At 40.4% G+C, this 13,730-nt stretch overlaps 1 protein-coding gene across 2 annotated transcripts in view; it reads left to right on the top strand.

The window, feature by feature from the left end:
• The window catches only part of Nup205 (nucleoporin 205), a 65,774-nt gene that overhangs the window by 39,827 nt on the left and 12,217 nt on the right, over window positions 1–13,730 (top strand). For both annotated transcript variants that reach the window (XM_032906762.1, XM_032906761.1), the window contains exons 24-34: window positions 1,784–1,933; window positions 2,380–2,451; window positions 2,756–2,913; window positions 3,415–3,495; window positions 4,043–4,234; window positions 5,503–5,770; window positions 5,862–5,960; window positions 8,436–8,584; window positions 9,800–9,991; window positions 10,713–10,834; window positions 11,889–12,027. In XM_032906762.1, the coding sequence (XP_032762653.1) occupies window positions 1,784–1,933; window positions 2,380–2,451; window positions 2,756–2,913; window positions 3,415–3,495; window positions 4,043–4,234; window positions 5,503–5,770; window positions 5,862–5,960; window positions 8,436–8,584; window positions 9,800–9,991; window positions 10,713–10,834; window positions 11,889–12,027 (1,622 nt within the window). The remainder of the gene's footprint in view (window positions 1–1,783; window positions 1,934–2,379; window positions 2,452–2,755; window positions 2,914–3,414; window positions 3,496–4,042; window positions 4,235–5,502; window positions 5,771–5,861; window positions 5,961–8,435; window positions 8,585–9,799; window positions 9,992–10,712; window positions 10,835–11,888; window positions 12,028–13,730) is intronic.

The following is a 13,730-nucleotide window of genomic DNA, read 5'->3' as shown; positions in this document are numbered from 1 at the left end:
TCTAACCTTAACCTCCTGAGTAGCTGCACCTATAGCCAGCACCACGGCGTAGGCACTGCAGTGCAGTTCTGAACCTTGCCTTATGCCATCAGGTTCTGAGATGGAGGTCCATACGAACTGTTGATACATTGCTGTTCCTAGTAATTAGGTTGTGGGAAAGTGTAATGTCCTTGGAATTACCTAATTGACAAAACAGTTTTCTTTATTTTCATAGTTTTATCATTTTTAGTTAGGAGATTTTGTTTACTTAAGAACATTATAGAAACTTTAAATTTTTACACATAGATAGTTCAAAAGAATAGTCACAGTCTGACTTATGTGTTATAAAATTGACTTAGCTTGGCCTGTGTCTAAGTTAGGGTTTCTGTTGCTGTGATCAATATCCATTACTAAAAGCATGTTGGGGAGGAAAGGGTTTATTTTATCTAATTAGTCTCAGGTTACACTCCGCTACTGAGAGAAGTCAGTGTAGAAACTCAAGGTAGGAATTTGGAAGCAGGAGCCAAAGCAGAAGCACAAAGGAGTGCTGCTTAGGGACTTGGACTCTATGACTTGCTCAGTCTGCTTCCTTACACTATCCAGGACCAGGGGCCGGATCGCCCGCGGTAGGCTGTGCCCTCTAACATCAATTTCTAATTAAGAAAATACCTCACAGGCTTGTCTACAGCGATACAGGCATTCTCTCAACTGAGCTAACTCTAGCCTGTGGCAAGTTGGCAAAAAGACCAACCAGTGCAGGTTTAGATTGCTAGTGTTATTATTTAGTCAATTGTGTTTATGTTGTCATCATTTAGGACTTGAAAGCATAGAACCCACCAAACAAAAATAATACTGAGCCAGGAATGGTCATACATGCCTGTAATTATGATGAGCAGTTGGGAGGCTAAGGTAGGGGGCTATGTTTGAGACTTGCCTTGGTTACATTGCAAGATTATCTTAAGACAAAATAAAACTGAATTTGAAAACCTTCTTTTGAAAGATTTATTTTTAAATTTTGTATATATGTGTATACCTGTATTTACATGCACCACGGCTGCAGAAGCCTGGGAAGAGAACGGCAGAGCCCATGAAATTTCATTGTAGGGCAGTTGTGAGCTGTCGTGTGGTCCTGGGAACCAAACCAGGATCTGCTGCAAGAGTGGGACGTTCCCTTAACCATGGAGCCATCTCTCAATCCCCTTAAACTTGTTTTAAGTATGTGATTCATTGCCTTAATTATCTGTCAAGGCAAGCGCTCTACCAGCTGTCTTATCACATATCATAAAATTATGTAATATGGGTTTAAGTATGTATTTTTTGGAGTAAAAATTGTTTTTTTTTAACGAATTGTTATATATTTGAATTACTTTTCAAAACAATACAAAGTGACACTGATGTTAAATTGCGGCAGACTTGAGAAATTACTCTGGTAATGAACTTTCTTTTTCTTTTCTTTTTATTTTTTGGAGACAATGTCTCACTATGTATTCCTGACCAGCCTGGAACTTGTGTATATCAGGCTAGCCTGGAATTCACAGAGATCCTTTGTCTCCTGAGTGCTTGGGTTTAAAGGCATGTACCCCATCTGGCATAAATGAAAATTTTATTGTTCTCTCAATTTTCCATACACATAAAATAACTTCTTTTTTGTATCCTCTTTTTCTTTCATATTTTATGTTCTGGTTATGATACTATGATTCAGCAATTACTGACTTTGTTTCATGAGGAAGTATCTGAAATTTATGGAATTTTCTGATCTTGTGTTAGAACTATGGGAGATGAAATTTATTTGTTTAAATTCTAGAGTATGAAATCTCTATGCTGAATCAAATGTCATGGCTTATGAAGACTGCCTCAATAGAGCTTAGAGTGACGTCTCTGAATCGCCAGCGCTCACACACACAGAGGCTTCTGCATCTCTTACTGGATGACCTGCCGGTGAAGCCGTACTCTGGTGAGCACTGAGGAGGCTCGTCTTAGCGTAGCTGCGACTTTAGATGAAACTGCTTCTTCCCAGCTCCAGTATATTATCTTTTTAACGAATTTGCAATACAAAATAGTGAAATTTGTTATACTGAATCATCATGACCCAAGCTATTTCACTGGATATTACACATGCAAATTAAACATAAGCTTCTTTTTAATCATCTCCTTAATATGATGGGGTCTTGCTAGTTGTGAAATTCTGATTATTCTCTTTAGAGTTTTGAGTAGGTAAAATTGTGATGGGAAAAGGTAGATGAACATTGCTAGTAAGTCCTTGTAATTTTGCATCTTTATCTATTTACAAAAGGCTCTTTGACACAGAAATAAAATATATTATGTTTGCCATCTTCAAGTAAATGTAATTTTAAAGTGTACTTTTCCTTTTCTGATCTATTGCTATTGGTGCTCCAACAGATGGTGAAGGAGGAATGGAAGATGAAAATAGATCTGTCTCTGGGTTCCTTCATTTTGACACTGCCACAAAAGGTGAGGCCCTTGGAATTGTAGTACATTGTAGACATATTATGCAGCTTAAAACTGCAGGATAATTTACTGGTGTCTCTAGGTTTGGACCTACATAGACGAGATATGTAAAGGATTGTTCGTTGTCAATTGCGAAGGTTTACAGAGCAGAGGAGAAGTTATCTTAGTGAGTGGCCATGTCAGAAACAAGTGAGATTGGGATTTCAGCAGGGTTGTTGGTTTCAGAGCATAGCATGCTAATGAGCTAAGTCTGGTTTGTTCTTCTCTTCAGTGCCTCAAGTACAGTTTATTTACTTCTTGTTTCTAGTGCGTCGAAAAATTCTAAGTATTCTTGATTCGATTGACTTCAGTCAGGAGATTCCTGAGCCTTTGCAGCTGGATTTTTTTGACCGTGCCCAGATTGAGCAAGTCATTGCCAATTGTGAGCACAAGAATTTACAGGGGCAGACGGTCTGCAATGTCAAGGTGAGGGCTGCTCTCCAGAGCCTGCAGTAACTGGTTCAGACACCGAGCTGTCAGAAAAATGTAACCGTACATACGTGTATATAGTTGCTGGTTTCTGCTGTTAGTTTCTGGGCTGTTGTGTCTACAGTGGGGAAGTCAAACTGAATAAATGCGCTTCCTTGCAAGCTTTGCCATCAGTCTTTCTCTAGGGGTTTCCCATAGCTAGGACTACAGAGTAGTTTTCACTGCTTAGTTCTCTACCAAATGAATGATAGCAGCCTCAGCAGAATGAGGAGGGTATTGAGGCCCCCAGCACTACAATACTGCCCCAGTTCTGAGGTACTACTTTCTGGAAGGAGCCGGATGGCTAATGTTTTTGTGTGCAAATTGGACTATGCAGTTAATGATACATTGTGTGCAGAGATACCTGGACCTTTTCCAGTTAGGGTGGGCTATGGTAATTGCTATGTGTTATTCACCCACCATCTGATACTGTTTTTCTCTTTTTCACTAATTATTTAGCTTCTTCATAGGGTTCTCGTAGCCGAAGTCAATGCTCTTCAGGGTATGGCAGCAATAGGCCAGAGGCCGCTGCTGATGGAGGTAAGCTCTGTGTTAGCTTGACACCTTCAGCTGTTTGTTTGTTGTACTACTTAATTTGTTTGCTTAAAAAGCTGTAAATGCGTATGTAATTAGTACGTGGCTTAAACATTAAGCTTTCAGAGAGGGCTGGTGAAATGACTCAGTAAGTAAAGGCACTTGCTGCCAAGCTGGATGGCTTGAGTTTGATCTTCAGAACCCACAGAGTGGGAGAAAGGAAGTGACTCACGGAAGCTGTTTGTTGATCCCTATGCATTCCTGGGGCATACATCCATGTGAGGGCATTCACACATGTGAGTGACGGAACTACACACACACACAAACACACACACACACACACACACACACACACACACACACATATTAAAACTTTCATGGAATGTTTTGTGGTTTTATATTTTTTAATATTTCAATTTTTTAAAGTTATACAATACAATTAATAAGCATAATTTAAGTGGTTTCTGAATAACTAGAAGTGTTAACAACAGGAAATTGTTTAAAATGTATTATTTCCCTGAATGTTAACCCGTTTCAATATTTATGTCTTTAGGAAATCAGCACTATTCTTCAGTATGTCGTAGGAAGAAACAAGTTGCTGCAGTGTCTTCATGCAAAGCGGCATGCACTGGAATCCTGGAGGCAGCTGGTAGAAATTATCCTGACAGCTTGTCCTCAGGAGCTCATTCAGGCAGAAGATCGGCAGCTGATTATTCGTGACATTTTACAAGATGTGCATGATAAGGTGATTTACTTCCTTCGTTACTTTATTGCTAGCGACTTATGTATGAGTGCATGGTATAGGTATATACATTTGCCTTTAAGCAATACGCTACCCTAATTGTTTTTTCCATTTTAGAGTAGAAGGAAAATAGAGTTTACAATACTGATATGAAAACTTTCCTTGAGAAAGATTTATTATGTACAGGAGGGGCTATGAGCTAGAATGTTTCAGAATCATCCAGGAAGCTTTGTAAAAATAGACTGTCTTTGTTAGGGTTTCCAGTGCTGTGAAGAGACACCATGACCAAGGCAACTCTTTTTTTTTTTTTTTCCGGAGCTGGGGACCGAACCCAGGGCCTTGTGCTTGCTAGGCAAGCGCTCTGGACCAAGGCAACTCTTATAAGGACAACATTTAATTTAGGCTGGCGTACAGGTTCAGAAGTTCAGTCCATTATGGAGGGAAGCATGGCAGATTCCAGGCAGGCACAGTGCTGGAGGAGCTGAGAGTTCTACATCTTGATCCAAAGGCATCCAGAAGGAGACTGACTCATGGGCAGCTAGGAGGAGGAGCTCTTACATACAGGACAGAGCCCAAGCATAGGACCTCAAAGTCCACTTCCTCCAACAAAGCCACACCTCCTGATAGTGCCATTTCCCATGAACCAAGTTTATTCAAACCTACATACACGTAGGCAGATCTTACCTAGAACTACTGAATATGATTCTGGTAGTACAAAAAAATTAAGCTTTCATGAAATACCATGAATGTATATTTCAAAGCAAAAACTGCATGGAATTCTGATAAGAATTAACACCTGTTTACCATTTTTCTCTTTGAATAGTTCTTACATTTGCTTTGTTTTGTTTGTTTTTGGGACAGGCTTTCATGGTGTAGCTTTGACTGTCTTAGAATTCAGTCTATAGATCAGATATGTCTTGAACTCACAGTGATCTGCTTGTCTTTGTCTCCCAAGAGCTAAAATAAAGATGTGCACCACCACCACCCAGCTTAGTTCTTCGATTTGGGGGGATAGGATAGGGTTCCACATAGGGTTTCTTTGTGTGTATCCCTGGCTGTCCTGGAACTCATTCTGACCTCCAACTCAAAGACATCCTCCTGCCTCTGCCTCCCAAGTGATGGGATCAAAGACATGTGCCACCACTGCTCCCCCCGCCCCTTGCACCCCTCCCTAGTTCTCATATTCTTAAGGTAGTTGTAAAGCTGTATGTGTATGAGACTTACTGAGTTCTGGTGGAAGCTGGTCTCTCTGTCCCCCTTTGTACTTTAAGGTGCTGGATGATGAAGCCGCACAGGAGCTAATGCCAGTGGTTGCCGGTGCTGTGTTCACCCTGACTGCTCACCTAAGCCAGGCTGTGCGCACGGAACAGAAGCAGCCATTGGTCTCAGGACCTGCAGAGGCCCATTATGCTTTCATGCTTGATAGTTCTTTCACCTCAGCTCCTGCAGCAGAGAGCCAGCCGGTGGGCTTTGCTTCTATTGGAGATTCTTCACTTCATATCATACTGAAGAAACTGTTGGACTTCATTTTGAAGACAGGTTTTCCATCTACATTTTCTAAGCATTACGACTTTGTTCTGGCTTTGAGTGAAAAGTCTTCACTTGACGGCATGCATGTCTCTGTCTCCAGGTGGTGGCTTCCAGCGTGTAAGGACTCACCTGTATGGCTCGCTGCTTTATTACTTACAGATTGCCCAGAGACCAGATGAGCCGGACACATTAGAAGCTGGTAAAGTCAGACTGATTTTTATTCTTTTTTTTTTTTTTTTTCTTTTTCCTTTTTTTTCGAGCTGGGGACCGAACCTAGGGCCTTGTGCTTGCTAGGCAAGCGCTCTACCACTGAGCTAAATCCCCAACCCCTTTATTCTTTTTTTAAAGATGGTAACTTCAAAAATCTAAGTCACTCCTCCATCTTTTGACTCAGCACATCTACAATTAGTACGTTTTGACATAGCTATTAGATTGCTGTAAAGTGGAGGACACATGTTTAGTTTTTAAGAGTTATGAGACTAGTACATAAACACGGTAAGAAAATAACACTTCAGTGATTCTCTAGTTTTAGAGTTGAACTGCACTGTACTGTTTGTAGGGTTGTACAGTACCTAGCTACTGGGGTCTTAGAAAACGGCTGTTGTTCTATAGCAAGGCTCTGACGCTTAAGCAATTTTTTTATTTATAGGCTTAAAGATTCTAATACTTCACTATCACAAATAGTGCTTCAAAAATCCTCATACTTGTTAAGAAGATTTGTGGTAGAATTCTCATGTGAAGCAGTATGCAGTTTTACTTTAATAATTTTTTTTAGAATGGCCATCTAAAATGGTCTTACCAGTATAAATGCTCATCTGTAGTATATATATTTTTATATTAATGTGAAGGTTGTTAATGTAAAGATAAATTCAAGGTAGAACTTCTTCATTTAAAGGAAGGCACAGCTAGAGACATGGCTCAGCAGTTAAGAACACTTGCTGCTCTTACAGAGGATGGGAATTCAGAGTCCAGCACTCACTTGTAACAAACCCATAATTCCATGTCTGGGGGATCCAAGTTTCTCATGGTTGCCTGCTCATACATGTGCATAAACAAATATAAATCAAAAAGGAAGATGTTTAAAATGCTGAGCTGAGCAGATTGGCACATGTTTGAAATGCTACTCTGCAGGACTAAACATTAAATTACTTTCAAACAAAATTACTGCTTTTATTGGGTATATTTATGGAGCATTTGGAAAACTCGTGGAACTTGCTAATTTTCTATTTTGAGGGAGATTTTTGTCTAAATTGTATCTGAACCTTCTTAGCCAAACCATATGTTTAAATTACCTTTATAATGAAATTTTTATTGTTAATTTTATTTCAATTACAACTATTTTGCTCTTATTTTTAGTAATTCCAACTAAACTATGTTGAGAACTTGTCAGTGGCCTCGCCTAATGATAGGCTTTCACTGTACTGTTTTTTATGAATGTTTGTTTTGAGTGTGGTTTCTCTCATATCATCCTGTGGTGGCTATGTGCTTTGGAAGATAACAGCAGCCAACAGTAGATGTACAGGGGTCCTCGATGTGTACGTTTATATACTTTCTTTATGTGTCTGGGGTTTATGCGTATGTCTCAGGTCAGGAGAAAGCATCAGATCCCTTGGAACTGGAGTTACAGATTGTCGTGAGCTGCCATGTGGATGCTAGGAATCAACCCAGGGGCTCTGCAAGGGCAGCCGGTGCTCTTAAGCACTGAGCCATCTGTACATGTACAGCCCCTGTGTGCAGATATTTTTAAGTCAAGAAAAATAAATAGTTTAAAGAAGTCTTTGGAGTAATCAAGCTTTTTTTTTGCCCCCTTACAACATACTTGGAATAGTCATCAAGATGACAGCTTATTTCTATGCAGATTGGATGTCTGTCTATCCCAGGCAAACTTAGGACTTGGTGCTGTGTGATCATAAGTGTGTGTGGCATGCCTGGTTCACAGCAGTAGTTTAGTGCTGGGCCTGGTGCACAGGCCTTTAATCTCAGCACTCTGGAGACTGAGGCAGGCAGATCTCTCTGAGTTGGAGACTGGACTTGTCTACAAAGTGAATTCCAGGACATTCAGGCTGTCATACACAGAAACCCTGCCATGAAAAAGGAAACACAAACAAACAAACAAAAAAACCAAAATGATGAGCCTCCCCACCATGATAGTTCAGAAATTACTACAAGTGTTAGAGAGGAAAGTCATGAAATTGCTTTGAATTAAAAACTTGTTTTATTTGACTATGAAAATTTTGTAGTTTGAATGACTCTTAATGAAACGTTATGTTCACTATTATTTATATATTTAAGTTACCCTTATAAATGAGTTTTTAATTTTAATAAATATCTCAATTATAAAACCCTAAAGATTAAAACTTTGTTTTGTTTTTTGAGGGAGATTTCTATCTGTATTATAACTTTTCCTTCTTAGCCAAAGTTTCAAAGATGGCAATAAAATATAAGAAAAATTGATAAGCAGGACAAATACAAGTAATCATTTCTCTTGGAGTACCTGATTAATTTTCACTTTTGAAATTGTGTTATTAGTGTACATGTGTGACACATGCTCCTAAAGTTCATTGTCTGGACTCACTGATCTGGTCTTTTGTGTAATAGATCTCTGTCTTGGATATGAGATATTATTAGTTGCTAAATGGGTTTTTACTGGACTTTTCTGTTTTAATCCCTGTAGCTAAGAAAACTATGTGGGAAAGGCTGACTGCCCCTGAAGATGTGTTTAGTAAATTACAGCGAGAAAACATGGCTATTATTGAGAGTTACGGCGCTGCGCTCATGGAGGTGGTCTGTCGAGATGCTTGCGACGGCCATGAGATTGGAAGGGTAAAATATCATTGTGTAGAACTGCTACTGAATATTGTATATTTATGAAAGTATATACTGAGTCAGCTTTTAAAATGTATGTGGTTATGTATTATACTGAGTGTGCTCATGTGCTATGATTTGTAGCTTCTGTTTTGTTACTCTGTGTTTTGTTTGTGTGGCACTTAAACTTAGAATTTCTCCTTAAAATTACCTTTGCTAAGTTTGAGGTTTGTAGGAAGGAGAACATGCTACAATAGGAATTCTGCCTGGTAGATCTGTGGTCAGTTCTTCTTCTGCTGGAAGTGTTCTCCTGTTTGGTATTGTATGGCGGGGATTTGCACTTTCCCTTAGTACGGCATTGTGGCTCACACAGTGAGGCGGAAGATCCCCATGGTATGCCCTGTAGTACTCACACTCTATTATGTCACAGCCAAGGGGAAAATAAGAAATAAGATAAATGCAAACCGGAAAGCAATCTCTTCATTATGCTTAAGTCGTTGTCATTGTCGTCGTCATCATCATCATCATTATTTAATCTCTTTTTACAGTCCAGTTGTTATCCCCCTCCCAGTCTACCCTCCGACAACTGTGCTTAAGTTTTTAAAGTACTTTTGTACATAGAACAAAACCCTGGGAGAATATAGATCAAAAAGGCTTTAACTATGGCTATTAGATTATATATAATATATATTTTTAATACTTTTCCAAGACTTGTCTAGAAGTAATAGTTGAAGGGACACATGGGAACTGTAGAGTTGGCTCGGCAGTTTAGAGTGCTTACTGTTCTTGGCGTGGACCTAGGTTCAGCTTTCAGCATAGACAGTGGGCAGCTTGCAGCATCTGTGACACCATTTCCAGGGACCGCAGCCTTTCCTGACCTTCATGGTGCATATAAATAACCTCATACAGGCATCCACACGTATATTCTCAAAAAATTAATTTTCCTTTCTCTCTAACAAGTGGTGTCTGGGTTTGCATAAAATATAAATGCTATTATTTTAAATGTAGGTTTTGCTTCAGAATTAAAACTTGACACTGAAGATTTTCTTTATGTCAAGAAATTGAGATTCTAGGTATATACAATTTCCAACCTCCCCCCAAAACAGTGAAATTGTATTCTATACATTCTTGTAAGAAGAAGTTGTAAGTGCCCCAAGTAAAGGCTGTGGCTGTTGGTGGTTTTGGTAGCCATCCACATGTTAAGGCTTTAACTCCGATTCTTTTCTTCTGTAGATGCTGGCCCTGGCTCTCCTTGATCGGATTGTCTCTGTGGACAAGCAGCAGCAGTGGCTCTTGTACCTTTCTAACAGTGGCTATTTGAAGGTCCTTGTAGACAGCTTGGTGGAAGATGATCGCACTCTACAGAGCTTGCTGACTCCACAGCCTCCTCTCTTAAAAGCCCTTTATACCTATGAGTCCAAAATGGTAAGGTTGTATGGATGCTGGACTTTATAGGTCAGCAGGTCTTCTTCTGGGGCTGCAGATGTTCACTGGAAGGCAGCTGTGCGACTGCTAGGCCACTGGTGCACCCTGAGTATCTCTGTTATGTAAGCTGCCCTTAAGTTAAGCTTTACTTTGTGCTAGCAATGCGTCTTTCAGTGTGAAGGTGGCCTGTGACGATCCCAGGTTAGAGGGTAGGGTCCTGCTGCCTGCTTGCTCACTGCGGCTGCTGCTGAGGTCGCATGGCAGCCAGGGTTCATGGGAAGGGAGCAGTGCCTAAACACTGTTACTTTGTCATTCCTTCCCTCCAGATCTGCTGCGGTCTCTCCACGTTACATTTCTTGCGTAATGTCACACTAGTGGACGTCTTAGACTCTTCACACATATTTACTAAATACCTAGTATACACGCAGTGTGGTAGACACACTAGAGACGAGCCCAGCAAACCCACCTGACCTGCTGACAGAAACTATATTTGAATTGAATAATTCAGTCATAATAATGTACAATTTTCAGGCACTTTGCACCCCACCCCCCAGAGTTCTCATAAAAATCTTATGAGAAAAGAGGTACTGTGTGTCCTTGTAGCTAGCTCAGGATTTCCTCTCACAGTGGTTAATAAGGAATGAACTAAGAGTGTCTTGTTTCCTTATGAGGGCTAGGACATGGTTTCAGCACTGATACTTTCCCTCTTGTAACTTTGTAGGCATTTCTCACAAGAGTGGCTAAGCTACAGCAAGGTTCACTAGAACTCCTAAGATCAGGGGTGATTGTGAGGCTGGCACAGTGCCAAGTCTATGATATGCGCCCAGAAGTGGACTCTCATGGGTAAGTGTCCATATGAACCAGTTTGCTTAAGCTCTTAGCAAAGAATTGTTAAGGATAATGAAAATCCCAAAGATTATTTTCCTAGTGGATGGGCTGTATAGCTGTCTTGCCTGCCTCTGTCATTACCAATCAGTGGAAGTTTCCTAGTAGGGTGGGGCCTAATTCCGTTTCAGAAGAGTAGCCCAGTATGAGGAAAGGGTGAGGATTCTGTTAGTGTTGCCTTGACAGTCTTACTATTGTATATGAGTTCCATAGAAGCTCGTTTTAATTAGGGGTCTTTTAAAATATAATAGTACAGTTAAACCTTGTTGGCTGGTGTGTAGTGCACACCTCCCAGCAGTTGGGAGGCTGAGGCAGAAGGATGTGAGTTCAAGGCTAGCCTGAGTCAAGCTTTAAATTTTTCAGGATATGTCAATTCAGTTTGGATATGGAACATTTAGTTTCGTTTTGTTGTTTAATTTTATTTTTCGGAGTGTGTGTAGCTTGCAGGCACTGCAGTGTGTACGTAGGTCAGAGAACAACTTTTGGGAGTTGCTTCTTTCCTTCCAGTGTGGAATCCAGAGACTGGGTTGTAAGGTTTGCACAGCAAGAAATCAGTTTACCAGTAGAGCCTTCCTACTGGCACTTACTATTTTTCCTGTCAGTCTACAGGATGGCATTGTTAGGTAGGCTGTGTATATTCCTAGCAATAAAAATATTTAAGGTGGGCTTAGTTATTGTTTAAACTCCATTGCCAAAATGATATCTGAGCTTTTTAGGCTTAACACAGAACCGTGTTTCCTCATGAGAGGAGAAAGGATTGTTTGGTTTTAAGTTTTAGACGGGAAAGTTACTGTGAGAGTCAAGCCAAATTTTTTTGAGATCCTGGTGTAGAATTGTTGGTCTGTACAGAGCCTCTTACTTCCTTCTGCTTCTGTTCCTCTCAAAAAACATCCATTTTCTTTTGTCTAAAAATGAAAATATAAGTGTTTACAGTTTAGAGTGGTAATGAATTGCTTAGACCATATTTAAATGCAGTGTTGCTTTTCTCTCGGTTATTTGAAATGAAATCAAGCATGTTTGGCATGAGAGACCCACCAATATTCATCCCAACACCTGTGGACCGATACCGGCAGATTCTCCTTCCAGCCCTCCAGCTATGCCAGGTCATCCTCACATCCAGTATGTCCCAGCACTTGCAGGCAGCAGGGCAGGTAAGAGGAGTGCTTTGTACAGAAGTCACTAATGCAGACCCGCATTTACAGATGCAGAGGCCCTGTAGATAGAAAACTCAAGTGAAGTCATGGCTGCCTGCTGTTAGCGCAAAGCTGAGCATAGAGCACAGCCCACGCACTTCACTGTGGACAACCCCGACTAGCTTTGTACTTCTGTGTGAGTGGAACATTGTAGCTACATAATAGAATCCTGAAATGGAAAGCAAGGGATTGAAATTTGTTCCTGTAGAAAAGCTAGCAGTTACTCTGACTCTTACAGGAATAAGCTGACATTTAATGCATTTTAGCCAGGGATTTAGAGAGGTTATAGTAGGCCTGTCTTAGTTACTTTTCTACTGCTATGACACACACCATGACCAAGGTCAGGGCAACTTAAAAAACAAAGCATTTAATTGGGCTTATATTTTCAGGGAGTTAAAGAGTTCATGATGAGAGCTCACATCTTGTAGGAGGCAGAGAGAAAGCACACTGGAAATGGTATGAGTATTTTCAAAGCCCAGCGCCAGTTACACACCTCTAATAAGGCCACATCTCTTAATCCTTTCCAAACAGTTCTACCAACTGGGGACTAAGTATTCAAGTATACCAGCTTATGGGGACCATTCTCATTCAAACCAACATAAGGCCCATAGAAAATACAAACACTAAGCCTAGTATAATGGCGCACATACTTGTAGTTCCAAGTACTAGGGAGCCTGAGGCTACAGGATAAGCTTAGTCTCTGTATTATAACTGTCTCAAAAATAAAAACAAAAACCCCAAAATTAGGCATGGCTGAACATTCCTGCCATCCAAGTACTTAGGAGGTAGAGGATGGTGGTGAAAGAGGAGGAGGAAGTGGTGGTGGTGGAGGAGGAGGAAGTAGAGGAGGAAGAGGAGAAGCTCATTAGAGGAGGAGGAGGAGAGATCAAGGTCTGCCCGACATGGCTGTGTGGCTATTAAAGACCTTTCTTGAAGAAAGTGTGAAAGACTGTACCATATTTGTAGGGGATTTTTTTTTTAACAGCATGAGATAATTTAGCAAATATTCTATCAAAAATGTTTTCTGTAAGCATGGAAGATTATTTGTTTTCACTCCATCATGGGTCTGTAGTATTTTATTCCATTGTGGTCCTTAGGGACTATGTCCTGAGACATTTTGGTTTCTGATCATTTTGTCTGTTTTTCCTACATGACATTGAGCTGCAAAGCTGTGGTTTCTAAAGTAGTGCCTTATTTATTACACTACAGTAGCCTAAGAGACAGCTGAATCTTTAAACACAAGGTTTTGTTGTTTTCTTTTTTTACTAGATTAAGTGGTCCTCCCCACCCCACTCTTGGGTACACATACTCCTACACCTCCTCTACCCACTAGTGCTGGAAATTGAGTTTAGTGCCTCAGGAATGCTATTCAAGCACTCTGTCACTATGAATTGGTTTGCTATTACCAGCTTTCTGTTGGCTGTGCTAGAGTCACTGGAGGAAGAAGTTTCTGTAAAAAAGAATTGGGCTGAGATTTGGGCTTAGCAGCAGAGTGCTTTCTTTAGCGTGGGTTTGATCCCAGCACAATACCAAAAGAGACATTAAAGGTTTCATAGCTAGTGATGATAGACTATAAATGGGGACCTGTACTGAGAAACAAAATCAGCATATGTGTGCAGTGTCATCGTAAGATCCATTATTATGCATACTTAATACATGCT

Source organism: Rattus rattus, chromosome 6 (genome assembly GCF_011064425.1).
Source record: "Rattus rattus isolate New Zealand chromosome 6, Rrattus_CSIRO_v1, whole genome shotgun sequence".
NCBI lineage: Eukaryota > Metazoa > Chordata > Mammalia > Rodentia > Muridae > Rattus > Rattus rattus.
Note: the sequence above shows the minus strand (reverse complement) of the source record. Positions and strands in the feature narration are given on the sequence as shown.